The sequence below is a fragment of the Dendropsophus ebraccatus genome, chromosome 3, assembly GCF_027789765.1.
Source record: "Dendropsophus ebraccatus isolate aDenEbr1 chromosome 3, aDenEbr1.pat, whole genome shotgun sequence".
In the NCBI taxonomy this organism is placed as follows: domain Eukaryota; kingdom Metazoa; phylum Chordata; class Amphibia; order Anura; family Hylidae; genus Dendropsophus; species Dendropsophus ebraccatus.
The window spans coordinates 173,346,657-173,370,485 of record NC_091456.1 but is presented as its reverse complement, the minus strand read 5'-3'; the positions used below and the strand labels follow the sequence as shown (position 1 = coordinate 173,370,485).

General features: G+C 45.9%; 1 protein-coding gene across 1 annotated transcript in view; it reads left to right on the top strand.

Annotated features, from left to right (window-relative positions):
- The first annotated feature begins 3,854 nt into the window (after positions 1 to 3,854).
- The window catches only part of MBD2 (methyl-CpG binding domain protein 2), a 35,278-nt gene continuing 15,303 nt past the window's right edge, over positions 3,855 to 23,829 (top strand). Inside the window, exons 1-2 of the mRNA XM_069964794.1 lie at positions 3,855 to 4,078; positions 20,003 to 20,162. Coding sequence (XP_069820895.1) covers positions 3,969 to 4,078; positions 20,003 to 20,162 — 270 coding nt within the window. The 5' untranslated portion in view covers positions 3,855 to 3,968. The remainder of the gene's footprint in view (positions 4,079 to 20,002; positions 20,163 to 23,829) is intronic.

Below are 23,829 nucleotides of genomic sequence, written 5' to 3'. Positions count from 1 at the left end.
AGAGACACTGCGACATCTAACAGGGTCATCAAGTAGTGATTGTATCCAGCAGGGGGCGACGTGAGCAATACAGTAACAGGATAAGTAATGTAATGTATGTACACAGTGACCTCACCAGCAGAATAGTGAGTACAGCTCTGGGGTATAATACCAGGATCAGTACAGGATAAGTAATGTAATGTATGTACACAGTGACCTCACCAGCAGAATAGTGAGTACAGCTCTGGGGTATAATGCCAGGATCAGTACAGGATAAGTAATGTAATGTATGTACACAGTGACCCCACCAGCAGAATAGTGAGTACAGCTCTGGGGTATGATACCAGGATCAGTACAGGATAAGTAATGTATGTACACAGTGGCCCCACCAGCAGAATAGTGAGTGCAGCTCTGGAGTATAATACACAATGTGTATCAGGATCAGTACAGGATAAGTAATGTAATGCATGTACACAGTGACCCCACCAGCAGAATAGTGAGTGCAGCTCTGGAGTATAATACAGGATGTAACTCAGGATCAGTACAGGATCAGTAATGTAATATGTTTACACAGTGACCCCACCAGCAGAATAGTGAGTGCAGCTCTGGAGTATAATACAGGATGTAACTCAGGATCAGTACAGGATAAGTAATGTAATGTATGTACACAGTGACCCCACCAGCAGAATAGTGAGTGCAGCTCTGGGGTATAATACCAGGATCAGTACAGGATAAGTAATGTAATGTATGTACACAGTGACCCCACCAGCAGAATAGTGAGTGCAGCTCTGGGGTATAATACCAGGATCAGTACAGGATAAGTAATGTAATGTATGTACACAGTGACCCCACCAGCAGAATAGTGAGTGCAGCTCTGGAGTATAATACAGGATGTAGCTCAGGATCAGTATAGGATATGCAATGTAATGTACGTAGCTAGTGACCTCACCAACAGAATAGTGAGTTCAGCTCTGGAGTATGTTACAGTAATGCAAAGTAACTCAACCTTTTATATAGGTTAATTCTACATGTAACCTGTGCATTGATGGACTTTATACAGGAAACTATAAACAGGTTGGAATGTGGGTGGCTATGAGGTTGGGTTCAGATACAGTGGTTTGGGCGTGGTACACACAGACAGACACACGTTTTTTGCCTTTCAGGGTGGAAAAAGTCCGCCAGATGCCAGGGACGGAGCACGATAGGACTGTAAAAAGAAACAGCAGGACTCAATAACGCTCAGTGCTGGGCGGCATTGTTACACTGGGGTTTTGTGATCCCCCATTGTTTTACATGTCACATCTGGCTGCCGCTGGGTCTCGCGTATAGAGGAACGCTCCAGACATCGCCATTGTTGGGATGTAAATACAAATACTGGCTTTTGTAGTCCAGGGATGTGTTATAGCTGCAGTCTGGCTCTGAACGGGTCAAATGGGTCAGCAGGGAGCCTGCGTCATGGGAATTATAAGACCCTGCCAATGTAAACTGGGGGTCTGATGGGGGGCAATTACTAAAGGAGTAGTGGACGGCTGTGTATCAACTAACACCCCCCAGTACTACAACCCCCAAAGAGTAAAATATGTGATTATGCCTCCTCTGGGATCCATTCCCAATTCTTGCACAATCCTAATGCTAGAGATAATGGCCATAAAAACTCCTCTATACAGCACCCCCTAAAGTTAGATGGTGTATTTACATGGTCTGTCATTTAAAGTCTCTTAAAGGAAATCTGTCGCTTTGAAAACACATTCTGTAGACGCCATGGAGTCGAGCAAATTGATAGATGGGAAAAGTTTCAGGATAACTTGTGATCTATTCATATAAACCTCTGCTGATTCTGAGCTTAATAGTCAAGTGGGTGGTGCTACACACTGATTGACAGCTCTCTATATACACTTACACCTAGATAACTGTCAATTACTGAGTAGGACCTCCCACTTGACTACTTAGGGATGCAGATTATCCCTACTGAATGGGTTAAACCACATCCAATCCCAGACCGGACTCTTCACCCAGTGTTGGACTGGCCCGGTGGTCCCCCAGTTTTAGAGCCACCACCAACCAAGTCCGACACTGGCTGCACCTATGTGTAAGAAATCCAAGGACATATGAAGGTCACTGTGGTTGATTCCACTAGAGATTTTTTCCTTTAGAAAACCCTTAAAGGCTGTGACACACTTGATTTGAGCCCAAATGCTTTAAGGGATTATCTGGGATAAGAAAAACATAGCTTATTTCTTCCAAAAACAGCGCAGCCCCTGTCCCCAGGTTATGTGTGGTATTACAACTCAACACCATCACTTCAATGGAACTGACTTTCAATACCTCACCCATAATGAGGACGAGAGCGGCGCTGTTTCTAGAAGAGACCGGCCATGTTTTTCTAATCTTGAGCAACTCCTTTTAAGCATTCACCATTGCCCTATTCTTTGAGAGCTCACATTGGTGCCCCTCCACCTACAGGCTGGCATATAGGGGTCCTATCTGCGCTGACAGGGTGCGCCATTTTAGGGGTACTTTTAGTAAGGCAATACCGTTTTAATATGGGCTATAGCTACGGACCTAATGCTTCTCTCAGCTGAAGGTTTGGTACAGTTACATCCAGCCTGGACAATCCCCAGTGAGGACTAATACTGCCTTCCATATGTCCATTAAGGTTTCCCTTTGGCGCGGTCAAAAAACATGGCGTCGTGTCCAGGTCTATAGGGATGTGCGGTGTGATGTGTCAGACATTTACCGACACATTGTAACAAATACTGATAATTAAACGTGGCCCTATTACACGGGGCGATTATCGTGTGAAAAATCGTTATATTGTTCGAATTTAAACGTAATGGTTCTGTGTAATTGTGATTAAAAAATCGCTCATGTGTCGTTGATCGTTAATTTAGATGTGAACCTGAAATCATCGCTAATCGTTTGTTAATCGCTCGCTGTAATTCCACACTCTTTCACTCAAGTTCTGCATTCGTTCACTAATCGTTCAGTGTAATTGCACATTGTTCATTGTTTTACTGGAATCAGATGGAGTAAGGGCCCTATTCCATGGGACGATTATCGTTTGCATAATCGTTAACGATAAACGATCTCAAACGACCGCTATTGCGAAAGACCCGAAATCGTTCTTGTGGTCGTCTTATCGTCGCTATTGCGTTCGTTACTACTACAAACGACCAAACGATGTCTTATTCAATGCGAACGATTTGCGAACGAGCAACGATAAAAATAGGTCCAGGTCTTATTAAGCGATCAACGATTTCTCGTTCGGTCGTTAATCGTTGACTGCTATTCAACCGAACGATCTGAACGATAATCGAATAGGGCCCTAAACAGACATAGTAATGATCGCAATAACGATGGTAGTAACGATCGTAACTAACGACCATTGCTCTGCGTAGTACGGTGAACGATTTCAGGTTAACGATAAACAATCTCGTTTGCGATCGTTTATCCTCAGTCGCTCCGTGAAAATCGCTCCATGTAATAGGAGCCTTATTCAATAGTAAATCACGAGAAAAAAATTCTAATAAAATAGGTGTTCATTTGGTCTCGAATAGCGGTGAAAGGGTTAACCCTGTAAGGTTACACATCCCTGCCCATGACTTATTGCATCGGCGGAAGAACACTATGTGATTTTATAACTCACAGCCTCAGGAGCTCACAAACCCATATAAAATGCCAAGACTCATGAGATTTGTAGTTTATTAAAATAAATAAGTCGTGGAGGGTGATAAAGTGTGTGAATATATGAAGTAATTCGCGGACTATTTTGTGTCATATGACGAGGAAAGGGTTAAGCGAGCGCCTGTCACTTCAGCGCTGACTGGACCGGTTTCCTGGTCTGGCGGTATCCCTCCGCCTGTGACACCGGGACTAGTTTGCGGAAGAGTATCGCGTTGCTAGGGGGCGCTGGTGGCAGCAGACAGCTGAGTGTGAGGTGGGGGACAGAGCGGAGCTGCCGGGCTATGGTGTAGGACACTAGCCGGTCCATGGAGAAGAGGAGGATGGACTGTCCGGCTCTGCCGCCGGGCTGGAAGAAGGAGGAGGTGATCAGAAAGTCGGGGCTGAGTGCGGGCAAGAGCGATGTCTACTACTTCAGGTGAGGAGCCGGGCTGTCATGACAGGAGGGGGGGGCACTGGTGAGGTGACTTGTGCCACCAGGTCACGTGACACTTTTTCACACTTTTTCACAATTTCTTCTTTCGAGTCGTGACGTGACGACACGTCAGGGCGATACGAGACGTCACGGCACATGACAGGAAAGTGGCCGTCTGTACGTTACGGGGTGAAGAAGAAGGAGTTTTCGGGTCACCGTTTCGTCGCCTCTCATTTTTGGGGGTTGAATATAGTTAGAAGTTATATAGCGGCGTGAGGGAATAAGGCGGGGTGGAAAGAGACTATGGCGGACGCCATAGTTAACTCCTTAGCTGGTTGACGAGAAAATTTTCCTTTAAATCACAGATTAAGTCACGCTCGCGTCCCTCTAGCTGTTGCAGAACTACAATTCCCATCATGCCTGGACAGTAGTTTGACACCCCTGCCTTAAATGAATGGAACGCTCTGTTCAGATGCCTTATAGAGAGCGGTGGAACGCGCCACTCCACTGGGGGGGGGGATTTTTCCTCATTTGGACGCCCACTATCGGTGACTTTTTGTGGCTAGTTTTCCTACGTGGAGTATCCCTTTAAGGCAGGGATGGGGAACCTTCGGCCCTCTAGCTGTTGCAAAACTACAATTCCCATCATGCGTGGACAGCCAAAGCGAAGCTTTGGCTGTCCATGCATGATGGGAATTGTAGTTTTGCAACAGCTGGAGGGCCGAGGGTTCCCCATCCCTGCTTTAAGGCCTATAGGTTTTATAAAGCGACGGATCCACAGTCGTCTCATTTGACAAATCGGAATAACAGAAAAGACCCTAAGACTGTATAGCCTTTTCAGCTTGGTAAATAAAAATATTTTCCTTTAAGGGGTTGTCGCCAATTTTTTTTTTTCCTTTCAAATGAACTGGTGCCAGAAAGTGCCTGGAGATTTCTAATTTACTTCTGTTAAAAAATCTTAAGTCTTCCAGTACTTATCAGCTGCTGTATGTTCTGCAGGATGTGGTATATTCTTCCCAGTCTTGAGAGCAGGAGAGGTTTTCTATGGGGATTTGCTACTGCGCTGGACAGTTCCTGATATGGACAGAGGTGGCAGCAGAGAGCACTGTGTCAGACTGGAGATAGTACACCACTTCCGGCAGGACATACAGCAGCTGATAAGTACTGGAAGACTTGAGATTTTTTAATAGCAGTAAATTACAAATCTCTGATTTGAAAGAATTTTTTTGGGGTGAACTACCCCTTTTAAGGGGATATCCCTTTATCTTCTTCCCCAAAGCAGTGCTTCTCCTGTCTTCAGGTTAAGTGCGGTATTGCATCTCGCTCCCATTGAATTGATTGGAGCTGAATTGTAATACCACACACAACCTGAGGAGAGGGGTGGTGCTGGTTTTGCAACATAGTAACTTTGCCCCTTCTTATGGCGGATAACCCCTTTTAAGTTTACGGTATGAACTATGGTGCCCATTCCTATCTGGTTGTCATGTGGATTATGACGTGACGTCCGCACAGGAAAAAAAAAGGTGTGAATAAGACCATATAGAGGCCGACGACCCCTACAGACCCTAAAGCCCTATTAACACAAGTCTATGAACAAGCAACAATCTCGTAGATCGACGCTCAATTACGAAACCCTTATACTGCACCAGTGATTTGCAGGGATGGTCAGTGGAATCGGACATCAGCCAGTCACACTTCTTCTATAACACGGTTAACAATGACTTTTTAATCCTTTTAAAATGACCCAATCAGTCGGTTAACCATCGTTTGCTGGTTGATCAGCTGATCACTGGGGACCTACTTCTTGTCCCCCTGAGGACTGGTTACAGTCGTATCCAGCCTAGACATCCTGACTCCAGACTTGTTTACATTGTAACATCAGGACAGGGCGGAGATCTGGAGAGAGATGAGGAGGATATATCAGTCAGGTTAAGACCATATTCCACGGAATGCATATCGTTCGTATTCGGCTGATATCGGCCGCTACGAACGATAATCGTCCCGTGGAATAGAGTGCAACGATCAGCCGACGTCGGCTGATCATTGCAGTCGCTTGTTTTTCAACATGTTGAAAAACAAGCGACTGATATAGCAGCGATCTGCTGCCATTGCTGCGTTGAAAAGGAGCATCGGCAGCAGACACTGCTGTATCCTATGGGCTGCCCGGACGATCTAGCGATCACCCGGGCAGCCCCCCCACAGCTCCCCGCCGCCCCTCCCGCACTCACCCGCTCACTGCTGCTGCGATGAATAGCGGCGGCAGCGAGCGGGGAACGAGGAGCAAACGAGCGCTGAAAAGGCTCGTTTGCTCCTCTTAACGACCCGTGGAATAGGGGCTTTATACAACTGAAAGAGTAGTAGATGCTTGGAAAGAATTTCCAGCAGATGTGGTTGGCAAAGGAAAGGAATGTAAACCTGCCTGGGATAAACATAAATATATATCTATCTATATCTAAAGCCCCTATTACACGGGGCGATGGAGAGGAGCAAACAAGCACTGTCAGCGCTCACTTGCTCCTCGTTCCCTGCTTAATGCCGGCGCTATTACACGTGTCTGCAATGAGCGGGTAAGGGGCCTATTCCACTGAGCGATTATCGCTCCGTGGAATAGAAACAACGATCAGCCGATGATCGTCTCATCAGCTGATTGTTTATTTAGGTTCAAATAGCGATGTGTGGTGGGCGACCGACGATTTCCAAAGCACCATACTTTACCTAAGCATGTTGCAGGTCTTCTCCTGCGCTCCTTCTTCCTCCCAGCCCAGCGCACAGCAGCAGCTTCAGTGCGGCCTGTCTTAGCAAACAGACCCCTCAGCCAATCACTGGCCAGGACCACTGCGGCCAGTGATTGGCTGAGCGGTCTGTCAGCTCAGACAGGTGGCACTGAAGCTGCAGACCATGAGCCGTTTGTCTTTCAACATGTTGAAAGACAATAACAGACAACGATCAGCCGACATTGTTTATGTCGGCTCATCGTTGTCTTCTATTACACCTGACGATTATCGGCCTTAACGGCCAATATCAGCCGATAATCGTTTCATGTAATAGAGCTTTAAGTGGTAGAGGCAAGGTTTTCCATATTGTCTAGAATTCACACCAGATAGGTGCCAACAATTATAGTAGAAATAATGTCAATCGTGTCATGCCAGTATGATGCCACCTGCAACACACAGTGAGCAGAGCCCTAAGCAGACAGCGCCATACACTGTATAGTAGTGGCACTGGGTATTGTAGCTCTCCTTCTATTCACTTCAGTGTCAGCTATGCTGCAATAACCCGATATGTGTACGCCAATGTCTGCTTCCAGCTGGCTGGCCTACGCAGTGAATGGAGCCGGAAGCGAACAGCTCTGTACATTGTGTAGTGGCCACGCTGGGTACTGCAGCTCTTGTTTACTTCAGTAGGAGCTAAGCTGCAGTAACCCACCATGTCCACTACACAATGTATGGCGCTGCCTGCTTTCATCTCTGTTTACTGTTATAAAGGCTCCACAGTGAAATCCCTGATTGTCAGGCATGTCGGATATTAGATCCCAATAATGATAGATTGATAAGCTATCCTGAGGATAGGCCTTTAATGTACTGGTCATAGAAAACCTCTTTAAGGCTATGTTCACACTACGTAAAAGTACGGCCGTTGTTGCCATTGGCAACACAGCCTGTTCTTCTATGGGATCCCGGCCGGAGCGTAGACACATAGTATTCGCTCCGGCCAGGATCCCATGTGGCGCCGCAAAGAACTGACATGTCAGTTTTCTGCGGTCGCAATTCAGTGAATTGTGGCCGTAGAAACCCATGTCAGTTCACACAATGAAGCGAGTGGCTCCGAGCGGAACGGCCGGTCTCTTCCGGCGTGTGAACATAGCCTAAGGGATTATCCAGCCATTTACAATCTAGCCTTCGAACAGGCCATGAAGTATGAAATTGTGGGGGTCTGATTCCACTATCATAAAAAGTATGAATCAGCTTGAACTCCATGTAAACACTGTAGAGGATGTAGCAATCGTGTGAGCGTCATGACCTTCTCAGTCATCTGATTGTTGGGGCTGCCAGCTACTGGACCTCTCTGATATATTATCAATGGTCTCTTCTAAATATAGGCCATTGATGTCCAGATGAGAATACCACACACAACCTGAGGACAGTGGTGGCGCTGACGGGGACGGGGGGCAATAATAACTGTAAACGAGCGCTGATCTGCCAGAGGGCTCCTCTTGCGGTCCACTTCTCCCTGGGTCCCACGCGCTGCAGCTTCAGAGCGGCATGTCCTGGCTAACGGGCTGCTCAGCCAATCACTGGCCGTGGCATTTCCGGCCAGTGATTGGCTGAGCAGCCTGTCAGCTTAGACAGGCTGCTCTGAAGCTGCAGCGCGCGGTACCCGGGGAGAAACCGAGCGCAGAAGGAGCCCTGGATCATGGATAGGTAATGTATGCACTTTGCATATCGTCAGCCGCCGGCCGCGCACCACTATTATACGTATTGATGCGTGGTCGGTGCCTGGCAATTAAAGGTCTTTATCAGTGATCAGCTCACTAAGATCAGATCATGTCACTAAGAGACGTCCACTAAGAAGTTGGTATATTTTGGGTATAGGTCTTCTACCCTGCCTTGGTCCACATAGCCCATAGAGGCTATCACAGGCGGGAAAAACACCAGTAAGAAAGATGAAGTCCACCATGAATAGCTTCCTGCCCTATCCATGGGCACAGTGTAAGTAGGCAGCTGGCGGGTATATGTCAGCTGCATTGCTGTGTTATATAATGTGACATAGTAGTGGGTGGACAGGGTGTAACCTCTATTGAATATTAGCACGGGGGAGGATTTATGGTCGGGTGTGTCCCATCACGTATCTCTCCTCTCTGCCCGTGTGACGTCGGACGGTTTCTTGGTTCGTAGTTACGTAGTAGAGTTTATAGCTAGTCAGCTTACACCTTACTCTAGTTTATATGACTGGCTGTGTGTATTATACATGGGGCCTATTAAAGCAGAACTCCACATGGATTTAGATCTAAAAGCAATGTATGAGCTAAAGCCTTACATTGTAGTATTTGCTCCTGAAGCAGTGATCTTATGGGCTGTGTGGGCTGCCATAGGGGTGCAGTATGTGCCTATATATCAGTGTATGGTCACTAGAAAGTACATAGATAACATCTATCAAATGTTATGTGATTGTGGCCTGTGCCTGCGGATGGTGCCGTCTGGTAGTGCCTTGTCTCTTGTGTTTAGAGGTGACACATCTGGAGGAGCAGCAGACATCTAATCCCCTAGTTGCCGGAGCAATAAAGAACGTTCATTGCAACATATGGGCAGTCATTATGTGTTATAAGAACCAGGATATCACTGGGGGAGGTGATATATATATATAATGGTCTTGTGGTGATACCCAAACGACATGTTCTGATCAGCCACTTTGACCTCAGCCCAGAGACATCTGGCGACTTTAAAGGCCAGGAGAGCAGGGTAAACTCGCTGCCATGTCCTTGGAGCCAATCCATGACTATATGACCAACCCTTGTTGCATAGTGAATTTTCTTGATGACTGTCTCCAAGATCAAGAAAACATTCCCTGCATCAGTACACCTCCTCCTCCACTTAGGGTCCTATTACACAGAGCGATTTATAACGATTACCGAGACTGTTAATTGTTAACCTGAAATCGTTCACCATATTACACAGAATGATGGTCGTTAGTTACGATTGTTATTGCGATGGTTACTATGATTGTTTATTCCTTCTGATCCCAGGAAAACAATGAACAATGTGCAATTACACTAAACGATTAGTGAACAAATGCGGAACGTGAGCGAACGAATGTGGAATTAGAGCGAACGATTAGCGATAATTTTAGGTTCAGATCTAAATCAACGATCAACAACACACGAACGATTTTCCGATTGTTGCCTGCAATTACACAGAACGATTATCATTTAAATTTGAATGATATGATTTTTTTTGCGCGATAATCTTCCCGTGTAATAGGGCCCTTAAGGCCCTATTCCACAGGCCGACTGAGAGGAGCAAACGAGCGCTGTCAGCTCGCTGCCAGAGTCACTACACGCAGCGGCAGCAAGCGGGTCAGTGCGGGAGGGGCCGCGGGGAGCTGTGGGGGTTCTGCCCGGGTGATCGCTAGATCGTCCGGGCAGCCCATAGTGGCGGTCTGCTGTTGCCGCTCCTGTTCCACGGAGCGATGGCAGCAGATCGCTGCTATCACAGTCGCTTGTATTTCAACACGCTTGAAAAACAAACGACTGCAACAATCAGCCGTCATGAACGATGTTGGCTGATCGTTGCCTTCTTTTCCACGAGACGATAATCGTCTGTAACGGCCGATATGGACCGAACACGGACGATAATCGTTCCGTGGAATAGGGCCTTTAGGGCCTATTACTTGGAGCGATTTTTAACGATTAACGACTAACGATAAATGATCGCAAACGAGATTGTTTATCGTTAACCTGAAATCGTTCACCATATTACACAGAACGATAATCATTAGTTACAATTGTTACTATTCCTTCTGATCCCAGCAAAACAATGAACAATATGCAATTACACTGAACGATTAGTGAGAAAATGTGGATCTTGAGCGAACGAATGTGGAATTACAGCGAACGATTAACAATAATTTTAGGTTCAGATCTAAGTCAACGATCAACGACATATGAATGATTTTTCAATCGTTGCCTGTAATTACACAGAACGATTATCGTTTAAATTCGATTATGCGCACAATATTTGTCCCGTGTTATAGGGCCCTTAGGGTGGGGGTGCTGCAGTTTCCTGACTGTTCTCCACCCATTCATCATAGAGATACCCAGGGCCGATTCTGGGGTCTCTGCCGCCTGAGGCAAACCTCAGGCGGCCGCCCCCTCACTAGCGCCCGAACACCCCCCGCCCACCCGCAGCAAGCCCCGAACCCCCACGCCCACCCGCAGCAAGCCTCAAACCCCCGCACTCACCCGCAGCAAGCCCCGAGCCCCCGTGCCCACCCGCAGCAGGCCTCAAACCCCGCGCCCACCCGCAGCAAGCCCCGAATCCCCGCGCCCACCCGCAGCAAGCCCCGAACCCCCGCGCCCACCCGCAGCAAGCCCCGAACCCCCGCACCCACCCGCAGCAGGCCCCGAACCCCCCACGGAGACGCGATCGCCGCAGCACGAACACCGACGACTCCGGCCACTCACCACAGCCAAGTAACCCAGGAGTGCTGCTGAGTGACGTCGCAGGAGCCCATCAGGACGTGCGGAGCGCGTGAGCGCGGGCGGCGGGCCGGCTATGGACAGGTGAGCGGCTGCACGGCTGCTGTCATTTTTGTTAAGTGAAACTTAACAAAAATGACAGCAGAGTAACATTATGCCGCCCCCTGCAGGAGCACAAAATCTGCCGCCTGAGGCAGAATGCTCATTCCGCCTCATGGCAGAAGCGGGCCTGGAGATACCATTTATTTGAATATTGTTTCCATCCACAAGATCCTCTGCAGCAAAGGGGCAAACATGAAAGGGCAGTGGGCAGAGTGACTTTTTTGTTACCACTTCCTACTTGTGACGTTGGCAGCGCGTAGCACATGAAGGAGTCACGTGTGGTGAGGGGTGGATATATAACGTTATGGTCTGGGGGATTTTCTCTGGGCCATCCACCTGATCTAGGTATGAATCCATCCCGGCAGATCACGTACACCCATACAGGGTGATTGCCTCTCCTGGGGCGAATTGGATCTTCCAACAAGACAATGTGACGTCTCTGGCAGATAGAAATCTGACATGGTTTGGAAGCGCAGGAACAAGACCTTTGCCCGAATTCCGCAAACTTAAACCAGATTGATAATAAGTGGCCTATAGAGGGTGGTGTTCTCCTATGGTGTTCCCTCTATGGCTCATCTGGCAGCTGTGATGTGCAGTGATCATGGCTACAGATACCTGTGACACTTACCAGGACCATAAAGACTCACTCCCGGCCTGTATAGCTGCTGTCTGTGCAGCACATGGCGGCTATTGTGGATATTAGCTGATTGTCATAGTACTGTGACTCCACTGCATATGTGTTTTATATATATATTATATATTTTTCTTAATTCCTAATAATTTATAAATCTCCTCCTCTTCTGGTTTCATTCATTGTATGCCCTGTATTCATTGTGGCCCTGTCACCACGTGCAGTGCATTGTGTATAATCTGCTGATACTTGCTGTACTGTTGTGCTGTAGGCTTAGTACCAGAACCCGGCCCCCCTGACCACCTTTTCACCTCTTATTGGGGTTCATGTTTTTAGCTGTATTCATGCCACGTTTCCTTTTAGTTTCAAGTCCTTTTTCTTTAAAGTCAGATGTAATATTTTTTTTCTTGACCTGTTTCATACAAATGTATTGAAAAATGTATGGACATTTTGTAAACCACTTACCCCTGCAGCTATAGGTCCTATTCATTAAAGGGGTTAATACTTTTATATGTGGTTGGGGGTGGTAAAAAATAAAGTGATACTCGCCTACCCTGATCTGACAACTCATTCTAATTCTTCCTGCTTTCTGGAATGTGCTGATCCTGCAGGAAGTGCTCAGTCACTCACTGTCCGCAGCAGTGCTCCGCCTCAGTCAGTGATTGGCTCATCAGGCAGTCTTGCAGTTCTTCCTATCCACAGATCAGTGCGACCATGTATTACTTGCAGTTTTTCTTACATATTCTGCTACAGAATTCATGCAAAATGCATCATGTGACCTAAGGGCCCTATTACACCGAATCAGGCCAATTCAGCAGATCATCGCTCCTTGTAATAAAGAAAACAGTCAGCCGATGACAACGATCCTCTAATGGTCTCTTTAGGTCCTGACCTAAAATCAGCGACCGCCGTGCATTGCTACGTGGAATAGTGATGCACGGCCAACTGATCTATTACACACCTCTCCGCGCTCCCTGATGTCATGCTAGCTTCACCCCACTCCTTGCAGTGTCTGAAGTGACATGCCGCTCAGCCAATCACTGGCCGTGGCTTTGTCCTGGTGATTTGCTGAGCGGCCTGTGACTTCAGACATTGTGGGAAGCAAGCCAAAGCTAGCAGGACATCAGGTAGAGGTATGTATAGTTCATTATATTACACTTATTAGGCAAGGGCTGCACAGATATTGCTATATATATATATATATATATACTGTATATATATATATATATATATACACACACACACACAGCCCTTGCTGTACGATTAGCAGATTTAGCACTCGCTTACATCATGTCATCTGGCCGTGTAATACGGCCCCTATTTTTGGAGTTTGATATACAACTCCCTACGTACAATAACTTGTGGTGTTCTGCCCTTATAGAGCTCAGTAGGTTATTTTATTAATATAAGTTTTGCAAAGATGCACTAAAAAAAAACTACGTTTAACGTACGTTTTTCGTTTGTCATATTTTTTTTTTATTTATTTGATGTCATTTTATGCGTTCATGTTTGGCATTTTCCAATTCCTATAAAGCAGTTTACCGAGCCGGCAGCCTGAGTTATATGAGTGCAGATCAGTTTTGCTTCGCTCATCTGTAGTCATTAGATTACTGGCCGGGACTTGTGTCCATAATAGTAATATGTATCTGTTGCAGTGAAATAATAGAATCAGGGATTTGATCAAATCCCGGGAGATGATGAAATAATCGTGCCTTTCCATAATTTTCCTAGGGATTTGATCAAATCTTTGACCCCTTTCAGGAAAAAGATGGAATGAACTCATGAATCATTTTCCCCTGCGACATAGAATTACCATATTGCCTCTCTGCTCCACCCAGCCTTTCCGCTCTGCTCCCCTTCTGCCCCCCCCCCGTATGCCTGCAGGGAGGTGTGCCGCTCTGCTCCCCGTCCGCCCCGCCCTGCGACATGCCTTCTGCTCCCCCGGCCCGTCCGTCCTGACGCCGTATGCATGCCAGGAGGTGTGCCGCTCTGCTTCCCATGCGCCTCTGGTGTCGTCCGCCCCGCCCTGCGACATGCCTCCTGCTCCCCAGGCCCGTCCGCCCTGATGCCGTATGCATGCCGGGAGGTGTGACGCTCTGCTCCCCATCCGCCTCCGGTCTCGTCCCCCCCTCGCCGTATGCCTGCCGGGAGGTGTGCCGCTCTGCTCCCCATCCACCTCTGGTCCCGTCCGCTCCCCTCGCCGTATGCCTGCCGGGTGGCGTGCCGCTCTGCTCCCGTGTCCATCCCGCCGTTGTATGCCTGCCGGGGAGGTGTGCCGCTCTGCTCCCCCGTCCGCCCCTCCGCCTTATGCCTGCCGGGGTGGTGTGCCGCTCTGCTCCCCCTGTCCGCCCCATCGCCATATGCCTGCCGAGGGAGGTGTGCCGCTCTGCTCCCCCGTCCGCCGTCTGCCGCCATACACCTGCCAGGCAGGTGTGCCACTCTTCTCCCTTATCCGCCTCCTCTGCCAAACATAGAACTGGGGGACTCCTAAATCGTTCATTCCATCATTTCCCTGAAAGGGGTCAGGCATTTGATCAAATCCCTAGGGAAATGATGCAACGGCACGTTCATTTTATCATTTCCCGGGATTTGATCAGATCCCTGGATTCTATCATTTCACTGCAACATATCTACCCTCACTCCCCTGACACAAGCCCACACCATTCACTGATGTCATTTTTGCTTGTAACATCCCTAAAATGTTGTGCTGTTTCTGTTATTCATTTGTAAACTTGACTGACAAAGGGATCTTGTGAATCCTGAAAGCTCAAAATTATAACAATTTTATGTTGACCAATAAAGATATCACTCCTAAAATACCTTGATCGAAAGTATTTACCTACATAATAGTAACACAGAAATACATCCGCATTATGCTAGTGGGGACCAAGGTGAGATCAGACTCAAAAGGTTAAGTGCGCCATATCTGAGTATTCTCCAAGGAATCAATCACTCCTCATCTCGAAGAAAACAATCTGGGCTCGGCCTCACAGGAGAGGTAATCCGAGCCCTGCATCTTTGTTAGTGCTCTCCTTAGCCGGCCAGTGAGGGGTTAATGGAAGCCTTGCAGAAGCACAATCATTCCAGCATGCACTATATGACGGGTGTCACATTGAGGCGATTACTTCCGGGGGTGATTCATCGCTTCCTCCCGTGTTCTCTGAGGGATTTGTGGCTCACACTTACAGTAAAGGGACTGGAGATCTGTACACGTCACAGATCCGATGTGTTTATTTCTCCTTTTTTACGTGGTGTTGCGGTCTCACACTTAGCTTTAGAGTATCTCGCTGTGGGGTGGTGGCCTGCTGCAAAAATGGCTTCAAGCAGTTCAGGAAATAAAACTGGTCATACATGGTAAAGTCTTAGGGTGTGTTTACACAGACAGATGTATCTGACAGATTATTAAAGCCAAAGCAGGAACAGACTATAAACAGAGAAGAGGTCATAAAGGAGACTGAGATTTCTCCTCTTTTCAAATCCATTCCTGGCTTTGGCTTCAATAATCTGTCAGATAAATTTGTCTGTGTAAACACACCATAAAAGGTTGAAGGGGTTATCCAGCGCTACAAAACATGGCCACTTTTCCCCGACTCTTGTCTCCAGATTGGGTAGGGTTTCAAACTCAGTTCCATTGAAGTAAATGGAGCTTAATTGCCAATAACACCTGAACTGGAGACCATAGAGGGGGAAAAGTGGCCATGTTTTTGTAGCGCTGGATAACCCCTTTAAGCGGTGGATAACCCCAATGGATGTCTGCTTGCACACTTAGTTTGGCTGATCGTGCATGAGTTTGCAATGAGGAGAATATGTAGTGCCACACTAGCGCAGCATCCTCTTCGTTCTCAGGACTAGGGAGCATCCCAGTTCTCAGACCTCCATCAGTTTAAAAATAATAACATATTCCCACAATATGCCATGACCCCAACCTATAGCTATCTAGCTGTTGCACAGTTATATCACCCATCATGCTGGTTGTCAGGGCATGCTGGGAGTTGTAGATTTGCAACAGCAGAAGAGACACAAGTTGGGAAACCCTGACCTATAAAATGGAAATACTCCTTTAAATGAATATTACAAAATAAAATAAAGCCTCCACTTTAATTTTCCACGTGTGTTCCGTAGTGGGAACATACCCGTAGAATAGGACCTGCCCACTCAGCTGAATCAGGACACTACTGCACCCAGTGATTGGCTAAGTGGGAGGACAGGTCCTCTCTGACATGTCAAGAAAAGTGAACAGCAAGGAGCCAGAAGTTGCAGGGGACTGAGGTGGGTAAGTATTACTTGTTTTAAGTTTTTACCCCAAAAACATATATATAGATATATATTTGTTTCCCTTTTGGACTACCCCAATAAACCTGATGCAAGTATTTAGGTTCCAAACGGCTGACACGGTTAGATAACTAAGGATTGGCATATATCTATGCTTCCAGAATTTTTCAGCACAAAGTGTCAGAGGGGTTCCCGAGCTCCTGAAGTGCAGAGGGCTGTATTGTCTCCCATCCCTTTACCTGCTTGGGACTGTCAATCAAGCATAGGTGGAAGGGGGCAGAAGAAGGTGTTTCAGCTATCAGCTCTTCAGGGGCTTGGAAACGCCTCTTTGACACTTTGCACAGGACAATAGAAGGATTTTTCTACATTACGAAGCACAGACAGATATATAAAGAAGGCTAACTAGCAGTCTAAAATCTCAAGTTTACCCAGTTTTTGGTGCATAAATGCTTAATAACATTTGCAAATTGCAAGAAAAGACCCTCGAAACCTCCCTAAATGTACGGCATCTGGGAATAAGACTTGGTATATATGTGCCTGAGCTTGTGTGTTGAAGCACTTGGACATTTTTTGGGCACGTGTCAGAGGATCTGTGTGGATCAGTCTTGAGGACTGCTGTAATGCCAACCATCTCGTGATGCCGCATTGATCAGAGTAGCAGATGTCTGTCACAGCGAATCATCGAGGTGCTGTAAAATTATTCCGACAGATGCCCGGGAACATTTGGCCAGTGCGGACAGAGGGCATCGAAAAACATCTGCTCTTATTCAAAGCGCAAAAGGCCAGAGAACGGCAGACCTAAAGAATTATCTGATAGGGGCACAAAAATGCCCCTTTTTTTTGAACATTTCATTTAACGTTACAGATGAAATCGATGTGATAGGTTGTATGAGGACTGTTTTAGAAAGGAGACATCAGACGACATGGCAACAGTGGCTGCAGCAGATGTTGAGCGCCCTCTGGATATCGCGCGCAATATTTCTGCAGCCTGGCACCGCATGGCTGTGTTGCATCATACCCATCAAGCTTGGAGATTGTGCAGACAAGCGTTACTCTTGGCTGGTTCTATGGGCATGTACCTTCAGCATGGCATCTAACATTGGCATGTAAATCTGCGACAACCTGTGGCTCTCCAGCTGTTGCTACACTAAAACTCCCAGCATGTCCACACAGGCTTAGACAAATGCTTGCTGAATTCATTTCAGCTAGTAAAGACCCTATCCCAGAGAAATTGCCAACCCTGTCCTCGGGTTCTGTGTGGTATTACATTTCAGCTCTATTCACTTCAATGAAACTGAGCTCTAAAACCCACACCCAATGGAGGACAGGGGAGGTGCTGTTTCTGAAAGAAAGCCGCCATGTTTTTCAAGCCAGGACAACCCCTTTAAAGTGTTTCTGGACGGCCCACTTTTCACGTCCATACATCTCTTACAGTCAAGTGTTCTTTTGCATCTTGTCATCTTTCTTCCTTTTTTCTTTGTATATCTTCAATGTAGACATATGTTTACTACCTCATGGTTCACTATAGGCACGGCACACTCCTGGGCTTGTTTGGAGGGGGACATGTGTTTCGTTGCTCGAGCCATTGTCGGGCCATATTTTGGCTTCTGAGAAATGAATGACTCTATTCATGTTATGGAAATGACAGAATGCTCCAGTGACATCACAGGACGGTGGCAGACACTGTGTTGGGATGACTCCACGTCTCCTAGTAATTACGGCTTTGTATAGGAAGAAAAGCCGCTGATGCATAAGAAAGGCTGTGGCCGCTGATCTGTGCATTTAAGATGGAAATAATGAGGCTCCATACTTGATAATACACTGTGCCGATCCCTATTGTGTCATCTGTAATCCTGCCTACATTACATGTTTAGACATCTCTGGGTGAAGACACTCAATGTATAATAGAAAATCCATTTATACATCAATAACTGCTTGCTGTCAGTGAATACAAAGCACACAAAGCCTGGAACGCATCTCGATCATCTACGGCCTTCTAGCTGTTACAGAATTATAATTCCCATCATGCCTGGACAGCCAAAGCTGATGGGAATTGTAGTTTTTTAACAGCTGGAAGGATGAAGGTTCCCCAATTCTTTGGAAAGGGGTAACTGTACAAGATGCGAGAACCGTTAATCGGGCCCAATCTGCATTATTGGTGGCTGGCACTGCTCTATTCCAATCTCCTTCTCCTAGAACAAAGTCAGACATCAGTGGCTAAGATAAAAGCCACCAAACCCACCAACAGGTCCAGCTACCGGTCTTAGGTGTATGAGGGGGGATTGCAGATCATGGATTGGACATGTTAAAGGACAAGTTCTATTAAACAAAAAAATCAGAGGCAGTGGGTTGCGGGAGCATAATTAGAAAGTATACTTACTGGGTCCTTGCATTGATGTTTTCCCGATAGCTGGCAGCCACCGGCCTCCAGCAGCTCCAGCAGTACCATGTTGATGAATTGCCCACTCCGCCAACCAGTGACTTGGTCAGGACACCGCTGCAGTCGCTTACCGACTGAGAGAAGGTCCCGGGGCCGTGACGTATGCAAAAGCTGGCCAAAAATTAGGGCATGGGGATGGGTAAGTATACTTTCTGTATTATGTTCCTACATCCCCCTGCCTGCTTGATTTTTAAATTTAATGGGAGTTCTCCTTTAAGGCAGATAGGCTGCCTTTAGAATTGTGTGGCAGCACCTTACTTAATTCTGAACACATGCACAACTAAGCCGAAAACTCGTGTATGGGGGGGGGGGGGGGGGGATAGTAGGAATTAAAATGGTCCCGTCATGAGATTTTAGCTGGTTATACTAAGTGCATAGTTGTATAGGGCTTTTCAGTATGATTTCATACATACCTTGCTTTTACAGATTTAGGCCTCCAGCACCGAGGTAACTGTCTTTATTATTGTGGAAATTAGCTCCAAAAGCCCAGTGGGTGTTCCCACTGGATGCAGAAGCCCAGCTATGTACATCCCAGCAACACCCTTGTGCTTGCTTCTTCCCGCATTCAGCTGCTTGATTGACATCCAGTATGCTCCACTACACATCCTGGGATTAAATCCTGTGCGAATACTCTGCAAACCATTTTCAGCACATGCATGGCTATCTGGGCTTTTCCATGGTGCGTCTATGGCCCAAACACAGACCTATCATTAAAAATGCTGGAAAAAGCTCAGCTGTCAGGTGAAGTTGAAAGTAAAGCCTGAATAGAATTGAAGACAGGGGTGTTGCAGGCAAGTGCTGAGATGTACACAGCTGGGCTTTTGCATCTGGGGTAACACCTCCTGGGCTTTTGTAGCTCATTTCCATATTATTAAAAAGACAAGTATCTCAGCACTGGAGGGCTCAATCTGTAAAAGTAAGGTATGCATGGAATCAGGTTGAGAAGCCCTGTAAAACAATGTACCTAGTTTAACCACCTAAAACCCGGTTACAGATCCGCTTTGGAGTTCACCAGATGGCTATTAAAGAGAACCTGATATGATTTTCTTGGTGCCTGAACCATGAGTCATGGGGGCGGTCCTTGGCAGCTTCTCCACACTCTTCTGACCTCAATTTATTGGTTTCCCCCTATATCTAAACAAAGAGATCTGTCAATCAAGGGCATAGCCTATTTGTGATGATAGGTTCTATCTGTAAATCTTACTGTAGAGTTATAGGACTTGTTCCTGAAGATAAAATCCCCCCAGGTCTCTAAGGACCCACACTTATATATTTTCTTCTTTCTAGTCCGAGCGGTAAGAAGTTCAGAAGCAAGCCGCAGTTGGCCAGGTACCTGGGGAATTCTGTTGACCTCAGCAGTTTTGACTTCAGGACGGGAAAGATGATGCCCAGTAAATTGCAGAAGAACAAACAAAGGCTAAGAAATGATCCGCTCAATCAGATGAAGGTTTGTTAGAAGCTCCAATCGTATTTTCTTGTGCGTAGAGATATACAGGACTGTGCAAAAGTTTTAGGCAGGTGTGGAAGAAAAGCGACGGAGTAAGAAACATTCAGAAATAGAAGTTATAATAGTTTATTGTTATAAGGTAACAAAGGTGTTGGGTATACCCATCCGTGACACTTAGAACATGTCCATGGTATATGACTTACATGTCCCGTAGATGTGGGTCCCACACCTATATTATGATCCAGGGCTTCCAACTGTTTGACACGTTTAAGGCTATGTTCACACTAGGTAAGAGACCGGCCGTTCCGTGACCCCAGCGCGCGCCCGCATCAGAGCTTCCCATAGCGCACAGTGAAGCAAGCGGCCGGAGTCGCTCGCTTCACTGTCTGAACTGACAGGTCTTTCTGCGTCCGGAATTCACTGAATCCCGGCCGGAGCGTATACGATGCGTGTACGATCTGGCCTGGATCCCATTGAAAATAAGACTATGTTCCACCCTGCAAAACTGCGGCCGTAGTTCTGCGGCGAGAACTACGGGCGTAGTTTTACGTAGTCTGAACATAGCCTTAAAGTGCATTTGCTTAAACATCAGCTGATCACTGTATTGCACAGGGAGATTTGTACAGACTGGATGATGTGAAATCTGTGGGGGCTATATCATCACTTCGAGGACTTCTTCTTTACACTGTTCATAGTCTTCATGACATTGCCAGGATGTTTGGGGTTGTTGTCCTGCAGCAGAATAACAATTTGAAGGAGTCTTATTTTGCTACATTTTTTTCACACCTGCCTAAAACTTTTGCACAGTACTGTATGCAGAATGGATAAAGACCCCCAAAGACGTAAACTTGTCAGGATCACAGGTAGAACAATCAGGTTCCCCGAAGATATGTAATTAGGAAAAGCAAAGAGTCTTTCCTGGGTATAAAAGCATTAGGTCTGGAGGACGTTTCTTCATTGACAGCTGAATTTCTAGAATTTTGATAGACTGCTCTGGTGAGGGATCAGGTTAAGTGAGTATGCTTTATTTTATTTATTTTTTTGCCAGCATCCAAGGCCCATAACAAAAGTCATTTTGTCCATGGACAACCTCTCAATTATTGTCATTAATAGACTTTATCCTAAATCAGCCACACACAATATTGCAGGGGGGTGAGTCAGGTGCCCGGCTGCCAGAACCGCTTATTACACATTACTCATATGAGTGCTGTATATGCAGTGCTGCTGCCTGCATAGGTCCCAGGGTCATGTGATCCCAAGGGACAGGTCACAAGACCATGCTGTCAGGGTTATAACCAGAACCCTGACAATGGCTGTTGTCACATGTCAGAGAACTTTCCCCCCTGTAACTGGGGATGATATAACAGCTCAAGTTATAGGTCATATAAGTGGGAAAAAAAATATTTGAAAAAAAGGTAAAAAAAAAACAAACAAAACCCCATAATACACAACATAAAAAAAAATATAAAAAATATAAATAATAACCCCTACCAATCTTACACATAAAATGGTGGAGAAATATTGGCTAATCGCCTGTGCAAGTCTCAATAAAATACCATTAACACATAAAAGCCTTGTTAAAATTCCACCTAGGGCCACCTAGCTGCATATCTATCTTCTTTCTTTAAATTATATTTAATAAGTGGCATTGGGGAAGAGATTCAATGTACAGTTCTAATGCTATGTTAACATAGGGACACTTATTTATTCCGTTTTTTTTTGTGTGCTGGGTTTAACAACGTCCCCGCAGTGCCGTAGCTATAAGGATTTCTACATAAATCCTGTGGGCAACTGAGCCCTTCCATGCGAACAAAGTGAAACCTACACCAGCTCAGAGTTGGCATAGGTTTCACTGACATTTTTTTCTCCTGAAAAATTATAAATGCAGCATATGCAGACGCCGCTCCCCTCTGTGTGTTGCCACCCCCCCGTTATGTCCCCTGCCCACCCCTCTGGCGCAAGAGGCACAGAAGGGCCCAATGCAAATAAAATATTCACAAAAAAACGGTGAAAAACACAGAAACTGTGTAAATCTTTCCTTGTCACTTCCACTCCTGATTTTGGTTGAAATAATACTGACCAAAAGACTGATGGAAATATTGCGTGTAAACATAGCCTAAAACTGTAGAATTTCTTTTGCAATCTTTTATCGGTACCATATAAATACCTAAAGCAAGTCTATGAGGCATGGAATGGTGGTCTGTTGTATAGCTTATAAATTGTCCGACATCAACGCCATTTACATAGAGATCAGTGGGCAGCAAAAAGGAGCAGAAATAGTTCTTGTGCAAAGGCTATACATATATATATATATATATATTTATATATTTATACTGTTTTGATTTGTCCTACTTGAATTTTATTTCATTAAACTGCACTTTTGCAACAAGTGGAGAACCACAGGCTGGAGATATTATATATAATCTATCTATCTATCTATCTATCTATCTATCTATCTATCTATCTATCTATCTATCTATCTATCTATCTATCACTGTATTGCATTATATACAGTAACCAGTCAAACCAGTAAACATGCTGTATTGAACTGGGTGCCATCTTTCAGTAATAAATATTCTTCACATGCAGTGGACATAACGCCTGTGTGGAAGCCTATACACTCCCCCATTGTATAATTTACACACGGCCATAATATGTCTGGTTCCGCACCAGTGATAAGCACAGCTGAACATGGAGGCTCCTGCAGACACTGTGTTGGGCTGTACGGACATGAAAATAAATACCGCCTATCTACCGCTCTTCCTGCACAACCCGGCCGGACTAAAGCAGTGTTTATGTCTACAGCTAAGCATTAGCACAGCTCCCTAGGGGACGTTGTGCAGTTATTGCTGTAGCTGAACCGATTATAAGTATACAGTTTATCTCAGTATGCAGTTTTTTTTTTTTTGCTATCACTGAGCTGTGTTCACTGTGTAGCTTTTTGTGGTTGCAATAGTTCATTAGTCCAATGAGCATTGCAGTTGGTTGAACATAGCTGTGTGCAGGATTCAGCACTTTCTTGGTTTTGAGGGTTAAATGGTGGAGATCACTAACATGGCTTCCATTCAGTGATTCCTGGTGATCAGGGTTATCCTGTTTATAGCATAAAACAATGGCACTCAGGATTTCTTAAAACGTTCCACCATTGTTGAACATTATTTTTAGGTAAAATATATTTAATTAACATCAAATATTGTTTCCTCTGAGGCAAAGTCCATAAATGTACAGGTTACATTTAGAATTAGGCTACATAAAAGGTCATGTCACTTTGCATTATTGTAATATACTCCAGAGCTGCACTCACTATTCTGCTGGTGGGGTCACTGTGTACATACATTACATTACTGTACTGATCCTGAGTTACATCCTGTATTATACTCCAGAGCTACACTCACTATTCTGCTGGTGGGGTCACTGTGTACATACATTACATTACTTATCCTGTACTGATCCTGAGTTACATCCTGTATTATACTCCAGAGCTGCACTCACTATTCTGCTGGTGGGGTCACTGTGTACATACATTACATTACTTATCCTGTACTGATCCTGAGTTACATCCTGTATTATACTCCAGAGCTGCACTCACTATTCTGCTGGTGGGGTCACTGTGTACATGCATTACATTACTTATCCTGTACTGATCCTGAGTTACATCCTGTATTAT